General features: G+C 48.3%; 1 protein-coding gene across 1 annotated transcript in view; it reads left to right on the forward strand.

The window, feature by feature from the left end:
* Positions 1-388: 388 nt before the first annotated feature.
* MMP23B (matrix metallopeptidase 23B) overlaps positions 389-24,315 on the forward strand; it is a 166,506-nt gene continuing 142,579 nt past the window's right edge. The window contains exons 1-2 of the mRNA XM_086921489.1: positions 389-771; positions 6,051-6,217. Of these exons, the coding sequence (XP_086777615.1) occupies positions 631-771; positions 6,051-6,217 (308 nt within the window). The 5' untranslated portion in view covers positions 389-630. The remainder of the gene's footprint in view (positions 772-6,050; positions 6,218-24,315) is intronic.

Genomic DNA, 24,315 nt, shown 5'->3' on the forward strand with positions numbered 1-24,315 from the left:
GTCATAACGCTTCACTGAATAATCAGACGGTGCAGAGCAGGCTTCAAACGAAGGGAGGGATTGTATGTTTATCTACTACAGAACCTCGATTTATAATGGGAACTTCAAGTACCAAAATGCAAAGTGACGCCTCACTGGGTCACCTACACACACCTGACATCTAGACCTCTATGGGGCCAGCTAAGCCACGCTGAGCCTGCATAGAGGTCGTGCAGGGAAAACATTTCGCCGGCCACGTATCTGCTGTAACATCTTCCAGACTTGTGACAGCTCTCGCGGGTGATGCATTCCCCCCTCTCTCTGCGCGTTTGTTGCTGCCTTTGGTTGAGGCGCCCCTCACTGACAGCGGGGCCGCGTGGGCTGGGTCCAAACCCCGCTGCAACCCACGAAACTCGCATCCAAGTAACATGAAACCCGCCTGGCAGAGCGCAGGAGCGACCCTTGGCAGCGTTCAAAGCCACCGCATGGACTTGATTTTTTTTTCCTTAATAAAAAAAACCTGACATCTTCACACTGGGCCTCTCCAGTGCACACAGCAGCGCCCGCCGAGAGGCTCGTCTGCGGGAGCTCCTGAGGGGGAAGCGCTTCGAGGAGCTGGATCTGCGCACTCTGTCCTCTCCTGGGAAAGGAATGGAAGCACGAGCTGGGTGCAGGAAGTCGCGGCCCGCAGGGTGCCACTCACCTGCTGGGCGAGCTCACCTTCTTCCTGCCATAGGGACCCTGTTCGCGCTGCTTCACGCGACCGCCGGCGTGGAGACCCGAAGGACACAGGTAAGACGCAAAGGTGCATAGTGGTTGTGGTCAGCTTCACTGCCTGCCTATCGTAAGTCTTTATATAACCGCGATGCATGCTGGGACTTGTAGTCCCCCACCTATAGTAGAAAACATAAAACCTACAAGCATCGAAATCCCTATGAGCTCGCAGGAATAAATGGGTGCATTACTGAGGTTGCATGTGCACGAAGAGCCGAACCGAGCCTCCCTATGGGTGCATTACTGAGGTTGCATGTGCACGAAGAGCCGAGCCTCCCTATGGGTGCATTACTGAGGTTGCATGTGCACGAAGAGCCGAGCCTCCCTATGGGTGCATTACTGAGGTTGCATGTGCACGAAGGGCCGAGCCTGCAATCCAGAGGTGGCACACACAGGCTTTTGTGGTGGGCACTCCTTACATACGGAGGGCAGGATACATCAAACGCTGCTGGGTAGTGCAGGTGCACAGCAGCCTGGCGCTGTCTTACTCCTCTAATCTCCTGCTTTTGGGCTCTCAGCATGAGCCCTGTGCTGTCAGTTACTGGCCGAGAAGCCCACCGGTGGCCCAATGCGGCAGGTGTGGCACATTCGGAACGAAAGGCAAAGGGGCAGCTCTGTGTGCCCAGACACCAAAGCGCAGTTGGCTCAAAAGCCAGGATTGGCTTCTGGTGAACCTCCATCCCTGGCCAATAGACCGCATGAAGGGGGCGCTTTGTACCAATGGGCACGAAGAGATGAACAGGCATCATGCATGCAGCAGAGTGGGTGCCCAGGTGCCTTAGTGTTGGCGAGCGCAGAACTGCAAAGGGTGAATAAATAAACCGGCAGAGTTTCTCCCCACATAAAAAAGTTAATGCTTATGACCTCACAGAATTTATAACGACGAATAAGAGTCCTTAACGCCACATCTGTAGATTTCAATACATCCACGAAGAGATTATAGGGTATCTCGGGTTATTTAATCATAATGATAATGTCATATATCATGTCACTAGTGAGATCATGTCTGTCACTTGTGAAGTCGCCTGTTACCTCAAGGGTGAAATCCGGAGCATTGTATGTGGTGTGTTAGTTATGGTGTGTGTGGCAGGTGTGCGAGCTGTGGATTGCTGAGCTACCCATACCTGTGGAATTTCAAGGGCTTTCAGTTTTATTTCATAATAATACAGTTTGTGGGTCTGAATACATGGTTTAGATCACGCTGTTCGTTAAACTGCATTAGTTATAGGCACAGGAATTTACGCAAAATTAGAGGACGAATCTTATGGCATTGGCCCATAGTGTGAGCAACGAAGACCTAAAAAACACACACAGACACACACATCTGTATACATATATATGTTTGTGTATATATGTGTGTATATATATATACATATATATATATATATATGTGTGTGTATACATATGTGTCTGTATATATATATGTGTGTGTGTGTGTATATGTGTGTGTGTATATGTGTGTGTGTGTGTATATATGTGTGTGTATATGTATATATATATATATATATATATATATATATATATAGATATAGATATAGATATATATATATATATATATATATATATATATATATATATATATATGCTTCAAAAGCTCGCCTCCACCACAACTTCACCACGGACTTGCAAGTAAGACGAGGTAGACCCAATTCTGTGTTGATTTTAGTTTATTTCACGAGTGCCACCAGCCATCACGACGCGTTTCGGCAGATCCCTGCCTTAATCACATGACCATAGGTTTCAGGCCTTATATAGTTATGAATTAGCATTTAAAAAACCATTAAAGCGCAGAGATACTCCTGTAGGAGTGATTCTAGCGCTATATAAACTTATAAATAAATAAATAAATAAATTGAAATTGCTTCTATATAGTTAGTTGTACTAACTATATTTCGCGCACCCGCAATCCACTGCTGATGATGTCACATATTACATCATTCATGACTTGGTCAGTGACATCACTGATGACATCACTGATGACATCTCATTGCACATAACCGTGAGCAAGATCGAAAGATTGAAAAGCGTTGGTTAATGACAGTGTGCTGTAATGGCACGCTGTTATTTATTTATTTATTTATTTATTTAAAATAAACCTGCTATAGAACAAACTTCCTGAAGGTGTGCGAGTATAATTGTTTGGTGGTTAACCCCTTCGCTGCGGATGACAAAGCCAGATCGTCATGGGCGTTACCTGCGCTGCGCAGATGACGAGCTGGCTTTGTCACGAACCGCGCGATTTTCAAAAGTCAGCGCACAGCGGGAAAACCCGTAGCGCGCATGCGGTTAATATATATGTGTGTGTATACACATTTGTGTGTATATATGTGTATACCAAATCACAAAAAAACTCCACAAGACTATGGGACGGTCAAAGAATGAGAAAGAGAAGTTACAAATCTGAAGACATGAGCCTATACCCCCCAGGGAGTGGGGAAGGAAAAAAATCTTTTTTGTTTTAGTTACCCTCACAAACCCTGGTGGTGTCATGCTTCATCATCAGGTCACCCGGACACCTAAATGTCAGAGTGGGCTCAACCATATTCCAGGGAGCTCTTAGTGAGAATATTTGCCAGGGGGATAAAGATTAAAAATCCTCAGACAGATCCTGGTATCCCTTTATTGGTGGTTCTGTCAGGGATATTAAAAATGAATGAAAAGGGTCAATGTTTTATGGTCCTATGACCCTAGTGCCAACATGTTTCATTCCAGTAGGTCCCGTACTTTCTTCACAAGCCCAGGGACCCAGACCTACTAGGTTATGCTGCCGGGCAGGACCCTTGATGCAAGTGTGACTAAAGGGCTACCCGATTACCTCTAGAGGTCCCCAGTGACGTAATTCCCCTCCCAACTAGGGATGAAAAAATAACCTATTATCGGATTAATTATCTGTGTACTTAGATGTAAGAGGCAGCTCTCTGCCCTTACTTAATAGCAGGATAGGAACTTCCTTTCAACTGCTTTTCCCATGGAGGATTTACTTCTGTGCCCTGAAGAAAGTCCGGGACCTACACGGAGTGCAAAAAACTCAGCTTCGCAATGTGCAGCAGAGTTTTTTCACCTCTCGCGATCGCAAATGGTAAGTTTGCGATCGCGAACTGTAAGTTTGCGAACAGGATCTGCTGCTCGCAGAGAATTACCCAAGCAACAGGAATACCAGCACAAACTGCAGTTTGCACTGCACTACGCCACTCACGGAACTTGGCAGAGTTTTTTTGTAAGTTTGCGGGGTTCTGCATAGCAAAACTCTGCGAACTACTCCCAGGCCGGGATATTTTCACTGTAATATATACGTATAGGAGTAACCTGCCCAAAAATACATTTTTGCTCCACTTAGGCCTACAGGGTCCAGCAAAGTACAAAACTGGGGTAAAACTTGCTCACTATGTTTGAATTTGCCGTTTCCAACACTCTACATCAACATCTTATGAGACATCAGGAATAGTCATATTCCTCTTGCTCAGCTCACATTCATAGTTAATTACTCTGCTTCCCAGCAGAGGGAACAGAGCCACCCCTACACAAAAGGAGCAGTTACAGTGATTGGCGCTTCTTGGGAAATGAAGGGTTGTGGGGGAAATCAGCTTCTGATAGTTAGCCTATCACACTGCACCAGGGCTGAGACAGCCCACTAGGGCAGATAAGGAGGGTCTCTCTAGGGCCAGCGGTGCTAGTCCCCTTATGCCACATGAGAGCCAGTTATGTGAAAAAGAATGTGCTGGGGGACTCTAGGATCTCCAAGGAAAAGACTGGGACACCAGTGCCTCCTGAAGCGTGCTCTGCAAGAGCTCCAGGAGGCTTGAGGGCCTTAGGAGTGCATGAAGGACATTTTTCCCAATGGGCCCGAGATATGCATTTTAAAGATTTACCCCCTTTTCAAAAGCATGAAAAACGAGTGTTTGGCGCTCCTCCGTATCTCCAAGATTTAATCCCTGGGGTGGGTAGGCCCTGCTGGTCAGCACAGCTTTATTTAATTGACCCCTTTGGGGAGGGGGACTGGATGAAGCCCCCTTGCTGTGCTTATTTTTTGTCTCAGGGGGCCAGGATCTTCTCAGATGTCGAATGAACAGAAATGGACCGCGGATACCATCCACCAGCCGCGAAGAGAGCTAGTCTGGCAAGTTGCTCACACTCTGTGCCCGTGTCTGAGGATTGCCGAGTTGTGGTGACATCACCACTACCTGCCTGCTTCCACTGTGGGCAGGGGAAACAGGCAGCTTCTGGCTGCACTACAGGAGATGCCTTTGAATGATGGGTCGTGGGGCCTTAAGCCTCCTGGGCTCTCATGTGGATGAAGCTGCGAGAGGTGTCCTTTTATTTCAAGCTTTCTGGAGCTAGAGCTTTAAGTTCTTCATTTCAACAGCATCTTATGACCTAGAGGTGGTGAAAAAAGACCCAGACGCACCTGTTGTTTCATTTCAAATGCTTTATTGACACTATAAAAGTGAACAATGGACTTTTGACATTATAGTGAATGCCTGTGAGTATTAGCATTGGTTTCATTTATTTTAATTGTGTTGGGGTCAATTGTGACGAGATTGATTGACAAAGCATAACATGGTTATTATTATTAATTGTATGAGCACCTCAACGAACCCAGTAGGCCTGACTTATTTAAAATGACACTCCTTATATTGTGTTGTTGCATCTTGTATAGGTGGGGGTGTATTGTGATTATGGGGCTCAGAACCCACGAGGGGTGTAATGTGATAGGAGTATTTGTATTTACCTGATGTGCATTTTTTAAATTTGATGCATACTATTTAGTAGTGTGTGTAGAGTGTGTGCATTAAAACGTCATTTTCTTTTTAAAAGAAAAAGCACTGATTGGACAATAATTTATTGAATGTTGTTGCATGCCAGCAAATTGGGCTTACTCACCACATAACCGTCCTAGGGTTAGCCTTGGACTGCTCTGCATCACTATGGTGAGAGAGTCAAGTGTTACAATGTGGTACTTGGTTCCTAGTAAAAAGAACTATTGCTGACTTATTACTTGTGCAGGAATCACATTCCTCGCAACTAACAACCCAATTTCTTGCATAAAAACACTGATATACCCAAATGTATATATGTATATAGAGAAAGAGAGAAACAGTTTTCCAATGATTGAGAAAGCGATCTCTCCCACTTAACGATAAAAAATACACATATAATATTCCACGTTAGAGTCACCTGATGTTGGTTTAGTCAATAGGTACTATAGTTAAGTGTTCACATGTGCCCACTTTCCTGGCTGAGAACTCTGTGCTGGGTACACCTGGTTAATGTCACTTGTTCTCTTTCTTCTTTCACAGGGAGATACTACACCTGTCACTGCTCTGGCCATAGCGCCTCATGCTTCTGAATCCACATCAGCAGATGCTCCAAGTGCTGCCTTTCACCTTCCTCCCCGTCTGCGAGCAAAGCGCTACACACTGACCCCAGCACAGCTAAAATGGGACCACTTGAATTTGACCTACAAGTAGGTAATAACTGTGGTGCTCACCTGGTACTCTGTCAACTGGGCTTTATTTTTGGGACTGAGTTTGTTTTCTTCTTAACCCCTTCACTGCGGCGGCTATTCCGCCGCAGTGCTAAGGGGGCGGAGCGGCCGCGCGGCGGCCGCATGCTGGTGACGGAACCGCTCCGTCACCAGCGTCGGTTGACCTGTGCTTGTGACGGAGCGGTTCCGTCATGGCCCGCCCCGCTCAATAGAACGTCAGCGCAGGCGCGAAATTCGCGCCGCGCAGGCGCGCCGAGCGGGCCATGACGGAACCGCTCCGTCATCAGCACAGCTCACCCGTAGCTGATGACGGAGCGGTTCCGTCATCAGCACTTAAGGGGTTAAACAAGACAATAGCATTTCTGTACTTCATTGCTGATGTAGCACAGTGTGGCTTCTGTGCTTTTGAAGCAGTTAGTATTTATTATATTGGATTTCAGCTGTCAGCATTATTTCTTGTCATTTAGTATAGTTTTGTATCTGTGTTCCTTCTATGTTTTTGTGGAAATTAGTACTTCTGTGTGTTTATAGCCACCTTTACTGTCATACTTTCATTCCAGTCTTTACTTTTTCTTTTGTTTGTAACAATCGATATTCTTTATGTAGATATATAGCAACACATATTTATGTTCTTGTGTAACATCAGTGTTGTGTCTGTGATTCTGTAGCAGTCAGTATTACATATGTGTTTTTAGGTCTCAAACCTAGTGTTGCAGTGCGCAGCACTGCTCTTGCAGCGCGAGACCTTTAGTCCTTGAAAAACGGGGTTTTAGCACTGACCTAGGAATCGCACACCCTTGTGCGTGTGCTTTTCTTTTTGTGCTACCCCATTGGCCTTTGCGTGCGTCATTTTATAAAGGACTGCACGCAATTGGCCAAAGGCGGGCGCATTGCTCCGCCCATGACCTATTGGTGTCTATTACATGCTTGGTGGGCGTAATAGACAGCAATAGGCCATGTGGTTTCAATTATCGTGCCCAGACAAGGGCGCGATAATTGAAAGTACATGGCTCGCAGTGGCGAGCGCGCACGCACCACTCGCGGGCTTCTGGTTTTTTTCTAGTTTCTGACTTTGCTTCTGAAGTTTACAGGGCTTCATGGCAACACAGTGCCCTGCCCAAGGCTCCACAACAAGGAACATCCCTGACCTTTTCCCGCTGACAGACTCCTCCTCACACTGCGGGGGATCCTACTCATGTTTGAGCGGAGGAAACAGAGCGGCACTGGGAAGTGAACGGCAACGGTGGGTTCTCCGGTCTTACACCACCCTGTGTTTCACAGGCTGCTGGCAAATGTGCCTTTGAAATCATGGAAAGCGGACAGGATCCATATATTTCATTAATGGCTTCAGCCCACTGTCCACTCCTGGACAAGGCGGTGCGCTGATCTCTGTTCTTTAGCCGAGTGTCGGTTTTCAGGGGCTCTGGTGGCAGGACCTGCCATTTGTCAAGGGACGAGTGTGCAGATGATGTTGTTGTTACTGTTGGAGACCCTCTCACCAGTGTCCACAACACGCTCACGCCATTGGGGTGGACCTGCCACGCTCCCGCTGTGTGTCCCGCCCCCTTCCTAGAGCTCTCTCATGGACGTAGGGTTTCAGGTGGTCTGCATGTTCCGTGCTGCATTTATCACTTAGTGCCGATGAAGCATGTGCTCCTTAATCTGCGCCCTGCATTGGTTGCGTCCACCTTACTGGTGCAGTGTGATGTACAGTTAGAGACTTTGCCTGAGCTAGTTTCTGGTAGCCGCAAGGAGTTCCCTTTGAAATTCTAGTATGGTACAATTATTTACTGCTCGATTTAAGAACGCAATTTTGGTACTTGCCGTGCCCTCCCCAAGAGTTTCACAGCAATCGGGCACCAGGTGATATTCGTCCACTTCTGTTATAGAACACAAAGATTTGGTATAAAGCTGATGTTAAAAGAAGGAATGGGGGAGAGCGCATTTGGCCTTATTCGTATCACTGAGACAGTGAGTATGGCTGGTGAATACTTATCCACTGCAAGGAACATATATGTGACTGGCGGATTCCTACCCCCCTGAGGAACACTGTCAGGATTTTTGCACTATGACAAGAAGTGCATACATGTATAATAAATAGTGCCCAGAATCACAGAATGTTGAGCCGACACCGAGAATCCAACCTGGTTCTCCAGGTCCAAAATTGACGGCCTTGCCTGTTACTCCATATTCTACCACGTCCTGTCACAGCCCAATCTGTTAGATCTTCCCGCCTGCGCCCTGGTTCTGTGTACTGCTGTCTTCCTTCCTCGTCCCTCAATGCTGCACATTCCCCGAAGGGAGAGCACGGACTTGTGACAGGAATCTGCAAACTGTGCTTGAGATGAAACATCTGCTCCTCCCTACAGATGCTGAGGGGACAAGCTCTGCCCAAGGGTGCCTCAGAGTGTCTCACAGTGGATCAGAGGAGCTGTCCCTGCTGGGCTTTGTGTGTTCTAAAAGAATGACATTTAGTGCATAGATATTGTCTCCCTGTGTAGAAACGCCATGCCAGAGAATATTCAGCTGCCTGTCTGCGTATGTTAAATCTTTTTGTATTCGTATTCCTTCGAGTGCAAATTTCACGTGTCTAAATGTAAATTTGTAGCAGGAATATTGCTTGTTGTTTTAGTAACTACACGCTCCACGCACACACACACCTCCCGCAGACAAACAGATACACCCTGCCTCTGCACTGCCCCCTCTGTCCACACACACACAGACACACAAACCGCCCGCATACAATCGAACAAGCACTGCCTTTGCGCTGCCCCCTTTGTCCACATCCACAAACATACATACACAAACCACCTGCAGACAGACACACACACAGCGCATCTGCACTGTCCCCTCTGTCCACACACCCAGCGTCCCCAGCTGCCCGTGAACTACACAATCCATTTTTACAGAAACCAGCCACAGCCTCCTGTGCACAGTTTATTTTCCCCTTAAAGCCATCATCATCGTTTATATAGTACCACACTGTATTATGACACGAAAGGGGACCAATAAGAAATCTCCTTCACAGCGCGACCCAGGTCAGGGGACCTTAAATTTTACCGTGACCAGTAGATCATTGCCCACTTCTAGCGAAGCTGAGAATGACCCGCGCCAATCCATAGATACTAGGCAATCTCCCCTACTGATCCCTGATAGTCCGCAGTACTTGCCTTTTTGGGAGGAAATAAACGCATTGTGTGGCACTAAGTATGCCCCAGTGGTATCACCATCCCCCGTAAAAGGCATCAGCACCATTACCCCAATTAGGAAACCTTGTGACTCATCTTTACCATCTCAAAAAGACAATACCCAAGGTATTGCATTGTTTCAGGGCCCAAACGCTAAAAGGAAGCATGACGGGACTAATGACAGCGGGAATCATCCGAAAATACTAAAACTGTGCGCTGGTCCTACATCGCCAGTCACTAACCCCACCTTAACTACGGTGGAGGCTGGAAAATGTGACGAACAATTATCTTCTCCCCGTTTCCCTTTATTGTCTCAGTTAGAGCTATTGTTAAATTCTATCGTATTACCATTGGTAGAAAAAATTAACGCCCTGGGTGATAGACTAACAGGTATTGAGAAAATCATTCAAGCCAACTCTCCACCAACCACTAAAGATCTATCTAGTGGGGGAAGTGCCCCTTCGCCAACTACCATAAGAAAAGAGAAAACCACTAAAATCAACTCTCCGTCCACTTCTAAGAAGGTAATACCCAACGGTTCTGACCTATTTATTGCCCCCAATGCTCCTTTGCCTATTAACATAAGTAAATATGCCCAAACCCCTCCACAATTTCCTAACAAAACCGCTTCAACTGCCCCTAAAGTCACCCCTAAATCTGGGTTTACTAAGTATACTGCTGCCAGAGTGGATCCAAACAGAGCAGCATCCATACACTTACCCCCAGAAGCCGCCCCATTTGTCCTCGTTCTCTCAGGAATACCGGCACCCTCCCACGGGAAACCCGAAAGACGCCAGGAACTTTTAAATAAGGTCATATTCTGGCTATCTAAAAACAGACCACTCACACCCAATCACGACGGTGGAATCCTGTGTGTTAGAAGGGTGGGCTCTCTAGGGTCTTTAACCAAAGACATCAGCGGGGACCTGGTTCTAGTGAAATTTAGAAATAGGAACATTGTCTCCTATCTACGATCCAACCCGCCCCAAAAAGGAGACGGCCCCATATCTGTGTGGGACTTACATGATTTCTACCCAAGTACCCCATATATCCCGCCAATAAGATCAAAGGCAGACCATACCTATCTGTTGGAAAGGGGTCCTCATGCTCTCAGTGGTAGTAACTTTTTTGCATCTAAGAGACTTGATTCGCGGTATAATAACTGTGGCTGCTGATGAAATTGTATAAAGGGACAGCCTCATGTATTAGCTTAGTTGGTAATCCCAATTTTAAACACAGCACTTTTTAAATTTGGAAAGTACTTCAAAAGTCTGGGCACATATTTTTTAACTTGTAGTTATTTTAACCTGTAGATATTTGACTGCATTGTATCTGTCTGTATGTTTGCTGCATTTTTAATTATGATTGTCTTTTATTTGTACGCTTTTATGATTTTGAAACAAAATCGAAGAAAGCATTATCTGATCTGATCTGATCCTGTACACTACTCCTCTCTCCACACAGAGAAAACAACTGAGGCCACCTCTGCACTACACACCTCTCCTCAGACACACAAATACCATCAACAGCCTCTCGTGCACTACACACCTCTTCACACACAGAAACCAGCCACAGCTGCCTGTGTACTACTCCTCTCTACACACAGAAAAAAACAACCACAGCTGCCTGTATACTACTCCTCTCCACACACACAGAAACACATTACAAACATTGGCAAAACCAATAGCTCTAGTTTAACACTTATAAGGTTCCAAAGGTGAGACCTATTGGCTATTACAATGCTTGTGTTACTGGGGGATGGTTTAGCAGCATTGCTGCAATATCGGCACCCTGTAACAAAAGCGGTGCTTGTGTCTGACACTAGCAACCGAGCCAGAGCTTCTAGGTAGCCCGCCACCCTCCACCCTCCACCCTCCACCCTCCACCCCTGGGCCGATTCAGCAAACAGCCAGGGCTGGTTTCGGTTCCCAGTCGAACAGTGGTGACTGGAGGCCCGCGCTGGTCGCCCTTCTCTGTTCTGGTGCAGCGTTACTCACTATGGGCCAGATTTAGGTAAACATGAAATACCGATTCCTTAATACCAAATTTTACTGATTCGGTATTAAGGAATCAGTATCTCCGATGTAGGTAAATATTCAGTAAAATTTACCGAATCGGTAATAATCAGTAAAAATTACCGATTCCGAAGCAATCGGTAAAAAAAAAAAAAAAAAACCAATACCAATTCGTAAATACCGAATCCAATACTGATTCGGTAAATACCAAATCGGTAATTTAAAAATATCGTTTTTGATGAATCAGCCAATCCTGTGCATCCCAATTACCTCCCAAACAGGAAGTAGCCACACCCAAGCAGCTGCACTGAACCTGGAGCGGACTGTGAGGCAGGTAGAGGAGCCAGGAGCAACACAGACTCTCATGTTCAACACAAAAAAAATCCTTGGAAAATGGCAAACCAGGAGAGAGAGAATGAAGCAGAAATAAAAAGGAAGATGAAGTTTAGTGAAAAGGAGCTGGAGGTCCTTATTGAAGATGTCAGCAAGGACCATGAAAAGCTCTTTGGCAAGCAGTCCCTCCATGTGCCATAGTCTCAGAAGAGACAGATCTGGCTTGGGATCCAGAGCAAAATAAATTCAATTGGGGTTACCCAGCGCTCCATAGAGGACATAAAGAAAGGTGGTATGACCTGAGGAAGACGGCGAAGGCAAGGATGGCAGAGAAGCAGAGGCAGGCCAGCAAAACTGGTGGAGGGAAGAGCAGAGCACCTGCACCAACAGCACTGGAACTCATGGTAGAGTCCACCCTCCATCCGGAGAGTGTGAGTGGCGTGGGAGATGCAGACAGTTCTGCCAGAGCTGCCAGAAAACAAGGTAAGATGCATGCCCAGCATGCTGTGCTTCCCCCTCCCCAACCCCAATCCCCAATCCCCAGAGAGGCATAGGGACTCCCACTCCAGTCCATGTTTTACTCATTACCTGCAATGCATCGTGGGAGATGTAATCTTAGGAAACACATGTTCAGAACAGTCAGTCTAGCAAACCCAATAGCATGTAACAGCAATTAGCAAGCAGAGGACAGTCAGTGTGATTGTCAGGCATAATGTTTAATGCAATGCATATGCAACCAGATAAGTGAGTATATCTACATTCTGTCATTAGAGGCGAGACATCTCGCAGTGCAGCAGAGGGAAGCAAAGGGAAGGCACCCAGGCCAGAGGGGAGACACCAGGAGGCGGAGCAGTCGCCTGCAGAGCACACAACCACTGCATCACCACAACCAACTTCTCCATCCCCACCATCACCACAGCTCCAGGCAAGCCGCCATCACCACCAACTCCATCCCCACTGCCACAATCACCACCACCACCACAGTCAGGCAGGAGGCATGCCATGGCCACCCTCCAGCAGATGAAGGAGTCAGAGGAGGAGAGCACAGGGGGCCAACAGTCTCCAGTGAATTAGGACGGCAACATGGAAAGGGCTGAGACACCATCAGAGCGCGCCAACACATCCTCCAGACGCCGCAGGGCAAGGCCAGCCAGTCCTCAAATCTCGGAGCAAGGTGACAGTGTGTTCGCTGGGCTGGAAGGCAACATGCTGAAGGTCCAGTGCCTGCAATGGAGAGCAATGCGGTCAATGCATAGGGAGATGTCGCACATGAACGCGCACATGCACAGAATAGAAAAGGGAATAAGTGCAATGAACAACACCATTTCTGAGGGCATGAGCGACGTTGCGACGGCTGTGAGGCAGCTCTGCAGCAAGTTGGAAGAGGACCGCCTTTCTAGGTGCAGGGAGAGGCAGAGACTTGAGGCTTATACCAAGGCGGTGAACCGGCTGTCCACTGCTACCTCCCTCATGTGCAGACGGTCAATAGCCATGCAGGAGGAGATGGCACATTGTAGTAGGGATGTGGCTAGGGGGAAGGTGACAATGACCTCAGCACTGGAACTGCTGCAGAATGAGAAGGTGGCCACTACGGAAGCGGGGGGGGGACAGTGAGGAGGCTACTAGCCATAGTAGCATTACGCCCTCTCCCACTGAGAGCAGGAGGCGCAGCGAACGCCACAGCGCTGCCCAGGAACATACAGGCAGTACAGACAGTGGGGCCAAGGAACGTGGCAATGCAGCGCGTGGGCACAGGAAATAGAGCCAACTAGGATTTGGGACTCATTTGATGGGTGATGTAACCCATGTCTGTATGGACACTTGTTAGAAATGGGGATTTCCGGTTGGCTGAGGCTTGCGCCAAAGCCAGGCAGAAACCACCACTCTAGGCAGGGCAAGGGAGTTACACGCCAACAATAGCCCCTGCTCACCCTCTAGGTAATGTGACGCTAGCAGCAAGGCTAATCCCGGAGGCAATGTAGGTTAAGTGTTTGCCGCGCAGCCAGCAACAACACCCAAGGCCCACCACAAAAGAAACTCCACACAAGGTTATATATAAAAATAGCCTTTGTAGTATAGCAAACACATTAGATAAAAACACACACTTTACAATGTGCCAACAGGCACGGGCAGAATTTACAGGGGATATATGTACAGGACAGGGCCACATGGACCACTGTCAGGAATAAGCACTTTTAGAACTAGAATACTAGTTAGAATAGCCCTTAGCACATAGAACAATAATAACTGTAGCACAAAATAGAAAATAGAGCACACAACCAGTACTCACTGGTAACAGGTAAGTACCACCTACGCAACCCTAACCACCTTAGGAAAATATTACGCAGGGAACCAGGAACTCACTAGTATACCTATACTAGTAAAAACAACCACCTAAGCATCACATACATTCAGAGGTATAAAACATTACACATGATGCAGCAATCCCATTAGGCAGGTAAATCACAATTGCGCAAGAACCACATAGGGCATGAACACGTACCCCAAGCAAGGGCACCACACCAGAACTGTCCCCAGGCCAACTGGCCTCTCTGGGGCTGAAACGCCCTGTGTCCAAAATGTTAGGGCAGGCTGCACAGGCTGCCAAAGGACAAGCCTAAACGTGGCAACTGCCCACTAAGTGCTGGGCAGCTGAATCACCAATGGGGCAAAACACGTGGGCACCTACTGGACTCGAGGAATGGACCATTGGGCCCTTCGGAGGTTCGGGGGCTTCAGGAAAAAATGGCACCTTCGGGGGAGTCCATCTCAGGGGACTTGACATGGACAAATGCCCTCGCGTTGGAGCCTCAACAGGCTCTGAATAACCAAATGCCCCCCTGAGCCCCGTGGGCTCTAAATACAGATGGCGCCTTTGTTGGAGTCCCTCTCAGGGGACTCACAACAAACAAAAGTGCCCCCCCGAGCCCTCGTGGGATAAATCAAGCTGGCCCCCATCGTGAGAGTCCCTCTCGGGGGACTCGAAACCAGCAAACTGCCCCCGTCATTGGAGCGGCCCACTGCCTTCTGGGGCCGCTCTACGTCCAAATACCGGGACGCCCGCACTCACCGGATGACGGCGGCGCTCCAGTCACTGCGGTGGGGGGCAGGCATCGGCCGGGTCAGGCAGCGTGCGGGGCTCTCCTTCCACTCGGGAGCCCCGCCTGGCTCGTCTGCTTCCCGGTTCCTTTGCCGGCAACTCTCTCTCCAGGACTCCCTCCTGTGGGCAGCCAATGGCAGCTTGGCCCTCGGGAGGCTATGGGGTGCTTGGGCCAATCCCTTCTGTCGAGCCTCCGCCCGTTTGGCCAATGGCGGCCACGGCAACTCTTCCTTGGGGCAGCCAATGGCAGCGCGGCCCTGTGGACGAGCCTCTAGGCTCCGGGGCGCGCTGGCTAATGGTGGCACGGCGTTTCTCAGTAGAAGTACGGGGTAAGCACCCGGTTTAAAACACAGCGTCCCAATTTAAAGAAATACACGGGCACAAGGTCCCTGGCGGGGTCGGCACCCGCTAGGACCATAGAAACTGGCCAGATTGCGACAAAATGCAGGGTGGGCCCCATTTTCCCTAAATAAAAAGCAAATCAAGCGCTCCCTGGCACTACAGGGCCAAGTTCAGCAACAAAAGTCCAGGAAAGTTCTTAGGCAGGCAGGGGGGCAAGGCTGGTCCCAGGGGCTAGCTCACAGGGCCCTCCAGGGAGGGAGGCAGTCCCCAGTGGCGGTCCTCCTGGTACCCAGCAGCAGCAGCCCCCTTAAAGAAAGGATCCAGGAACAAGAACATCTTACAAGAGGTCACCGCCTCTTTTTATACACTAAAATCCTTTGTTGTAAAAGGTGCAGGCAAGGGGCGAGCCGGATGCAACTGGTTCCTGAGCACTTTGTTTTGCTCAGCCCCTCTGCCTATTCACAAGGTGGATCAGGCACATCAGATACAACACAGGGGCCGGAGCCAGCATTGCAAGTTAAGTATTGCCCTGGAGCACCTTGGTGTGCTCAGCCCCTCTCACTATTCAGAGGACAGGCTAGGGTCATCAGTCGCACCACAGGGGCCGGAGCCAGCATTGTGAGGGGGGAAGCCCAGCCCTATTCAGGCCCCAGGTGCACCCCTCCCTTACATCACACATGCAGATCTCCCATTCACCACCGGGGCAGACCCATCCTGACTCATGGAGCCAGGCACACCAGCCAATCACAGCCAATCACAAGCCAGACAGCCAGTTTACCTTTTATACACAGACAGGCCAACTTCTGGAAGTGGCACTTCCACACTAGGTACATTCACGCCGCACACATCATCGCGCAGCATTTAATCACACAAGTCCACACATACCAAACTCGAGCTTGCACTCCCCACGCATCATGAACTATCAGGGACACATACATTCCCAATGCATTCCTATGGGAGGGCAGGCCAACCTCACTACACGCACGCACTTTACCCTGGGACACAGTGGTAAAGTGTGCAGAGCAAAAAAAACTAGCACCAAGTCACATATCAAAAGCAAAAAGTTCAGTGGTGAACCTGCCAGAAGGGCCAAGTCCAACAACACTGGTTTTACTTTTGATCTTGGTGGTGTGCTTATTAAACACATTCACACAAATGCAGTAACTGGCTCTGTGTCCTTACTCACTCAGAAATAGTTGTGTGTTATCTCAGCCTGTCTGTGTCTCCCATCCGGTTCTGCTGCCACACCAGCTGTGCAGGGCTCTGGCTGGGGATTGTCCTCACCCTCCTCCTCAGAGTCAGTTAGTTCCACTGCTGTTCCTTTTTTTGTGGCAAGGTAATGTAGCATTGCACATGTTGCTATTATTTTGTAGCATTTGATGTGGCTGTACTGACGTGCACCTCCACTTTTGTGGAGGCAACGGAATCTGCTTTTTAGCAGTCCAAAGGTACGTTCTACCACGTTGCGTGTGCTCTTATGTGCCACATTGTATCTCCTCTCCAATGGGGTCGATGGGTTGAGATATGGGGTGAGTAGGAAGGACCGGAGGGCATATGCGCTGTCACCTAAATGTAAAAGAAAGTGCCGTTAATTTGTGTTACCAATAAGTAAATCAAAGGTATACATCAGGGTGTGTCACATTGATTTACCTAGTAGGTATCCTTCTCTGAATTCACCAGCAGCCAGACGTGTATAGATCCCACTGTTCCTGAATATGTAGGAGTCGTGGGTACCCCTGGGAATTTGGCCACAATGTCAGTTATGATGAAGTTTGCATCACATATCACCTGCACGTTTATGGAGTGAGTGGGTTTGCGGTTGCGGTAAATGTATTCTGTAGCTACTGGTGGGCAGATTGGTATGTGGGTCCCATCGATGCAGCCTATTACGTGTGGGAACTGTGCCTTTTGGTAGAAATCCAGCTTGGCCTTCTGCAGCTCCGCCTGTGTGCTGGGGAAGGTTATGTAATAATGCATTCTATCCATCATGGCGTCCAGGAAGGTTTTGAAAAAACGGGATAGGCAGCTCTGTGACACACCACCTACTGCAGCTATCACACCCTGGTAACTTCCTGATGCTAGGAGGTGAGGCAACAGAGCACCTGTACATGGGTGGGTATTGTGTGCGCCCTTGGTGTCTGATGCTCAAGATATGGTTCCAGGTCCCGTATCAGGTCAAGGATGGTGTGTGGGTGTAGCCTGTACCTGTCATGGATTTCTGGCTCAGTCAATTGAAACAGTGTGACACGCTGTCTGTACACACGCTCTTCCCGTCTCCAAATCCTCGTTCCAGCTGCTCTCAAACACAGCCGCCTTGCTATGACGTAGAGGGCCGCCATTGTATTCACAATGTTGCAGTTTGGGTCTGTTTTTATGCACTGCACCTGATTACCACCTGCTCTGGATCAGTGGTAAATAACGATTCGTTGACACAGGCTGAAATATTTGGAGGGGCAGATAGCGGACTACGAACGCCGCCAGCGGCTTGACCCGAACCTGCCTGGGGACGGGACCCTGCAGGACCTTTTGAGTGAGTTCCACGAGGAGGCTGACAGGGAAGTGCGACATTTAGGGAAATACGCGACAGCGCGCGCGTATTGCGAAGGGGACCGCCCGGGTGCCCTGCTGGCCAGGATTATGAAAGGCACTAGGCGAAAACAGATCATCGCGGAAATGCGCACCTCAGGGGGGGAGACGCTCACGGAGGAGACACACATTCTGGAGGAATTCAGGAGGTTCTATGAGGAGCTCTACACCACTAAAATCTCCGGGGTCGGGGACCAAATTGACAACTACCTCGCCTATATCAGGATGCCATTCCTTGAGAATTGGCAGAGGGAATTCCTGATGTCCCCCATCCACCGTGAGGAGATATCCGATGCACTGGCCACCATGAGAGCGGATAGTGCCCCCGGGATGGATGGTCTGACGGTGGCCTTTTACAAGGCGTATAAGGATAAGTTGCTACCCCACCTCTCCTCCCTCTTTGACGAAATCTGCGAGAACGGCGCTATGCCACACTCCATGCGAGAGGCGCTGATTGTCTCCATACTCAAACCTGGTAAGCCCAGCGACCAGCCAGGCTCGTACCGCCCACTGTCCCTTCTTAATGTTGACGCTAAGCTCTATGCAAAAGTACTAGCTACCAGGCTGGCACTAGTGGCACCGGGATTGGTAGCCCCGGAGCAGGCTGGGTTTATCCCGACCAGGAACCTCACTTACAATATCCGCACGGTCATGGGAGCCATGCAGCACACTAGGCATGACACTAAGGCCATTGCGGTCTTTCTTGACATGGAGAAGGCCTTTGACTCTGTGGAGTGGCCCTTCATGCGCAAGGTGCTGCAAAAGCTGGGGCTGGGAGAGCTTTTCCTCCAACTGCTGGGTGCCCTCTATCACGAGCCCACGGCCAGAGTCAGATTGGGGGATGCAGTCTCGGAGCCGATCTCAATCACCAGGGGCACGAGACAGGGGTGCCCTCTTTCCCCGCTACTCTACGCCCTAGTGGCAGAGCCTCTGGCGTGTGCGATTCGGGAATACCACTCGTATGAAGCCATTAACTACCCCACCTACAAATTGGGCATTTCCACATATGCGGACGACACCCTGCTTTATGTCAGGGACCCGGCCATTAACCTCGCGTCGGTGCTGAGAGAAGTGGTGAGGTTCGGCGCGCTCTCCGGACTGAAGGTTAACTGGGCGAAATCAGTTGCCTTCCCACTGACCCCTATCACTGTCCCCTTCGAGATGGACTACCCGCTCCAATGGTCCACTGAACCGATACGGTATCTGGGCATCATGCTCCACACGGACCCTGAAGTTATGCTGAGGGAAAACTACGGGGTTGCATACAGCAAATTGGCGGATGACGTAGAGCTCTGGATTAAACTCCCGTTATCTCTGATGGGGAGGATTGCCTTAATGAAAATGGTCATTCTCCCGAGGTTTCTGTTCCTATTCAATAATATCCCGATTGTTCTCTCGAAAGCCTTCTTTGCGACCCTGAACAGACTCTTGGTGCGACTAGCGTGGGCCGGACAACAACCTAGGGTGCAGTGGAAGGTACTGCAATTACCGTATGAGCAGGGGGGCTTAGCTGCCCCGGACCTGGAACGCTACTACAGGATAGCACAGGCCTCCCACCTCCACACCTGGATACATGGCAGCCATGACGTTCCGCACGTGATCCTGGAGCGGCTGTTCGCGGACCCTACTCCGCTTCCGGCTACCATTTGTGGCCCACATGACCGCAGAGTTGGCGTACTAGACTCCCTCCTGTCTACCAACCATGCTTGGCACTCTATCCTGCGGAGGCAAAACAAAGAACTAATGTACGCTCCCAATATGCCTCTACACTGGGCGCTTTGGCTACCAACCTTGGCGGAACCGGGAGTCCATAGGGCCCTTCAAGACTTGGGTGCTCTTACTCTGGGGGACCTATTCGAGCATGGACAGGTGAAGACGTGGGCGCAGATCTCACATCGGAGGGAGAGCCCCACACTGCTCCAACGCTTTCAGTACCACCGGGTCCGTAGCGCCCTGCTGGAGCTACTGGGCCCCGACATGGAGGAACCCCCTGCGGTCCCGGAACTGGTATATGTCATTGACACCGTCTCACCGAAGAAGCTGATCACTAGATTGTACAAGATAGGGCACGAGCATACGGCCCTGCTCTACACAAGGGCGAGGCTGGCCTGGCAGACTGACCTGGATACACACGTCGATGACGGCATGTGGGCCTACTGCTGTGCGGCCACCAGGCGCCTTTCCCTGAACGGGAGGCACCGGTTGATCCACTTTAAATTCTTACAAAGGGTATACCACACACCGGAGCGGCTCCACAGGTACGGTCTTCGTGACACCCCACACTGCGAGAGGTGCCGGGCTCCGGTTGCGGACTTCCTGCACATGGCCTGGGGCTGCCCGGGAGTCCAGAAGTATTGGGCCAGCGTATTCGCTGAATTAAGCGCCATAGTGGAATTGGATCTAGAAATGGATCCAGCCCTTGCTCTGCTGGGATACACAAAATCAATCCCAGTCGCGATTAGGAAACTGGTGAGCGTGGGACTGCTCCTGGCGAAGAGGGTAGTCGCATTATGCTGGATGAGGGGGCCATTACCTACGCTCAAGCGCTGGGTTAGCGACATGAAATACTGCAACACGCAGTCGGACACATACAGTGAGCTCCTACCGCCCGGGAGTCGCCCCAAGAACTTCTGGGGGCTGTACCAGACCTACTTGTCCTCCATACTGGACGGGGAAGTCTCGGAGGGGGGAGAGGGGGGGGACAGAGGGAGTGACGTGCCAGAACCATCGGATACACACGACTAGGGTGCTCTTCCACACGACTGATGTACTGTAAACGGTAGAGGTTCCCCACCCTACTAGAAGTGAGAACAGGGGGGAGGCACTCCGGGCAGGGGTAGGGCGGCAGGCCGCACTAGCTACTACAGGTGACAGTGACGCCTACAGGCGACTCGGGGAGCACAAATGAGGGACCAGTTGAGGGGGGGGGGGCGTTAGGAGGGTTGGGGTTGGTTGGGAGGGGGTAAAAAATATAAAACTGTTTTGCTTTGCCAATATTGTTTGAATTGCACACTACTTTGCAGATGGTACGAGCCTACAGAGGAGGCCTGTCCCCGGCAGACCACCAACGACCTCTCACACTGGACTCTATGATGTTGCTGTGTCATGATATTTGTACTTGCTGTTGCATGGATACCTGTTGCCGGCCCGGGATGGGTTGTAGGCATGTGACTGAGTATACATTGTGCTGTGCTTTTTCATAATAAATACGATAAAAAAAAAAAAAATAAAAAAAAAAAAAATAACGATTCGTTAATACGTTAATATTTTGGTCAAAATCGGTATTACCATAATTTTGCTACATCGCATTTCTGATTTTTTTATCGATTTGTTATTTACCGATTCGGTATTTTTTGTTTCGGTGATCACCGATCGGTAAATAAGGAATCGGTAACTGTTTTCCTTGGATTTACCGATTCGTTATTACCGATGGCATTCTGCAATACATACATCGCACAGGGCTAAATACCGGTCGGTAAAGCCGAAATGTACTGATTTACGGCTTTACCGACCGGTATTTGGCCGCCTACATCTGGCCCTATATGATGTGTGTAAGCCTGTGTTCGATGTAACTTATGTTGTATTAAATGTGCTTTGCTGTGCGCGTTTACAATTGAGGCAACTTGTAAACAGACCAGCATTCCCCAAACAAGTGTCTGTCTCCACTTTTAGTATACTTATTTATTTACTGCACTTACCACATAATTCACCATATGCTGCATCATTTTCGATGTCCACAAAAAAATGTATCTAGTGCATTTATTCACTCAAAGTTACAAAAAAAGTTGCCATTAGTGGTGCTGTAAAGTGGTAGACCATTTTAGAAAAGGATAACTGGTTACCTTTTAGTTGCTGGCCTTGATGAAGTTAAACGTTTGCCCAGACAGTATTCTTTTGAGTTAAAATCACAAATAAAGAAATATTAACACCTAAATATGTGCTGTTTCATGTTGCAAAATATTTCAATGCTGCTTTCCCTCAAACCCATACTCTTCTCTTCGCTGGGTGTGTTTTGGATACAAAGGTACTCCCTCTTTATGCATCTGTGGCCTGCTCGCCCCTTCCTTTTCTCTTTCTCACACTCTTTCTGCTCCTCTGTCAAGTTCATTCACCACTTCCTGCACAAACTACCTAACCCTCTCTAACTTGCTTTCTATCTATTCTGTGCAGCTCTCTCCCAATCTATTCGCCATGCCACATAAATCCACTACGCAAATATACTCCACACCACAATATCCCATCCCACACAATTCCACAACTAACAATTCCAATACAACCCACATAATTCCACTCCACACCACATTCATCTGCTACACTTGAAACCAAAACACATAGGTAAAAGCCATTGTCATTTACAACACCAATAGCTCCAACTCTCACAAATGCGAGACCTATTGCATTGCAAATGCTTGTTATAGTTGGCATTGTTACTTCAGTAGTTTTACTGCATGTGGTGATGTTGCAACAATCAGTATTGCTCTGTGGTTTTGTGGCTGTTATTATTTCTATTGCTGTGTGGCTGTCAGTTTGGCTTCACCTGTTTTGTGTCAGTGGGTTTTGTTTCGTTGTTTGGCTCCATTTTAATTGTTCCTGTTGTTTTTAACAATGTTGGTGTTTTGTAGTTGTCAGTATTGTTTTTTTGTAGTAATGTGTATTGTTTTTGTAATTTATGGCTGTTAATGTTTTATGGTTTTGAAGGAGAATTTTGTATTTTCTAGCAACTACTTGTTTGTAAAGCAGGCAGAATTGCAGCTGGGGTTTTGCAGTTCTTTGCTATTTTTTGTTGTTTTAAAGCAATCATTCACTGAGAGTGATTATAGCAGTTGTTCTCTATCTGTATTTTTGAAGCAATCAATTCTGCCTCTTTGTTTAGTAGTAGTAATTTAGTGGTTTGTAGCCGTCAGTCTGCTTCTTTGTGTGTTTTAGTAGTCTGTGTTGCTTCTGTGATTTTGTAGCGTGTTGATACTGCTTGACTGATTGGGCAGGAGTCTATCTTCTTCTCCCTGTCGTTTTCTGCAATTCGTTTTTGCAACAAGGATGTTTTTCCTGTGTTCTATAGAGTTCTGGAACGTTCTTCTCTTCTGCAGATTATAACTTTCCAATAAGTAGTTTGACCTGTTCTGAACTTCTCTTGGCCGTCTCTGTAGTCTGCCCGCGGGTTTCTCCCACTAGTCTGGCGGTTTCCCTTGCCAACAGAAAACCTAGATTGTCAGCTCCAGGCAAATCCAGAATTAATGTAACCCGAAGCCTAGGCAACCATTTCATCCGCCCCATCCTTCCCCCACAGGCTCCTCTCGAACCACAGCGACTGCTCACGGCTCCCAAGGCCGTGGTGCAGGTTTAAATATCACATTTTTAACCGCTTTGTAACTTTCTGATTTACTTCAGAGTTTATAGATACAAACAAGCATTGGCAATTCCAATGAGTCTGGCTTTGAAGGAATGTTGGATGGTAATGTCAAGCAACGGAGTTAATATGTATTTTTGTGGAAGCAATAATCTAGGTTAAAGGGTCAGGTAACAGTTGCATTGTCAAGCTAGACCTAAAAATTAATGTAGGTTAATCAGAGGAGAACAACATAAATTAAGAAGATGGCTAAGGCACTTTAATAGCATTACAATGTCATGTTCGTGATCCTCAAAGTTTAAGGTCTGATAGCTGAATTAACATACAAAATTATCACAGCTGCATGGGGGGGAAAGCACTTTTTCTGTGGAAGCACACATGATCTTCCCAATCAAAACATGTACTCAGGGCTCCAAACATTTGGGCAGAGCCAAATTCCCTCTCATGATAATACTCAAATAATTGTTTTGTGACAGCTGGGCTGTCAAGCCAGACCATAAAAATGAGGGCGGCACAAAAATCCGGACTCAACGCTCTGGCTTAGACAATACCAGAGCCCCTCACTTATCAGCTCTGTTTCTGTTTCATGTTATGGGTCTGCTCCTGTACCCAACTTTCCTGCCATTTCCATGAAGTAAGGCTTCTGTCACTTTTTCACTCTTCCCTTCTTTATCAGTAAGGTGGCAGCAAGTTAAGAGGCCTAAAACGACTGACTGAATTCACTGTATTGGATGCAGAGCCCCAGAGGTGCACATGGTGTTAGGGAGCAGGGAGCAGGGAGACAGTGGAGATCACAAGATAGGACAGCCAGGTAAATGCTGCACCAGTGAAGTAGTAGGCAAATGAATAAGAGCAAGCAGCGGGAAATTATAATATAGGTTTAAAAAAATATATATCATGCGCTCTTTACAGTGGACAATTAACGCACCTGATAGGATGATACAATCATTTAATGAGTTGACGATCATGTCAGTAATTAAATGAGGCCCGGGAAAAGCATTAATCAAGCGGGACTACAATTCACTGTGTAAAAAGGCTACTCCTGCCACCAAAGCATTCATGACTGCGTCCTCTTTCGGCTCCGAAAAAAGATAATGTCGTCTCCTAGGTATGTGCTAAGTATAATTTTAGGAAACTGTGGTGTGTAACTTTCTCAAAAAACATAT

The sequence above is a fragment of the Lissotriton vulgaris genome, chromosome 5, assembly GCF_964263255.1.
Source record: "Lissotriton vulgaris chromosome 5, aLisVul1.2, whole genome shotgun sequence".
NCBI lineage: Eukaryota > Metazoa > Chordata > Amphibia > Caudata > Salamandridae > Lissotriton > Lissotriton vulgaris.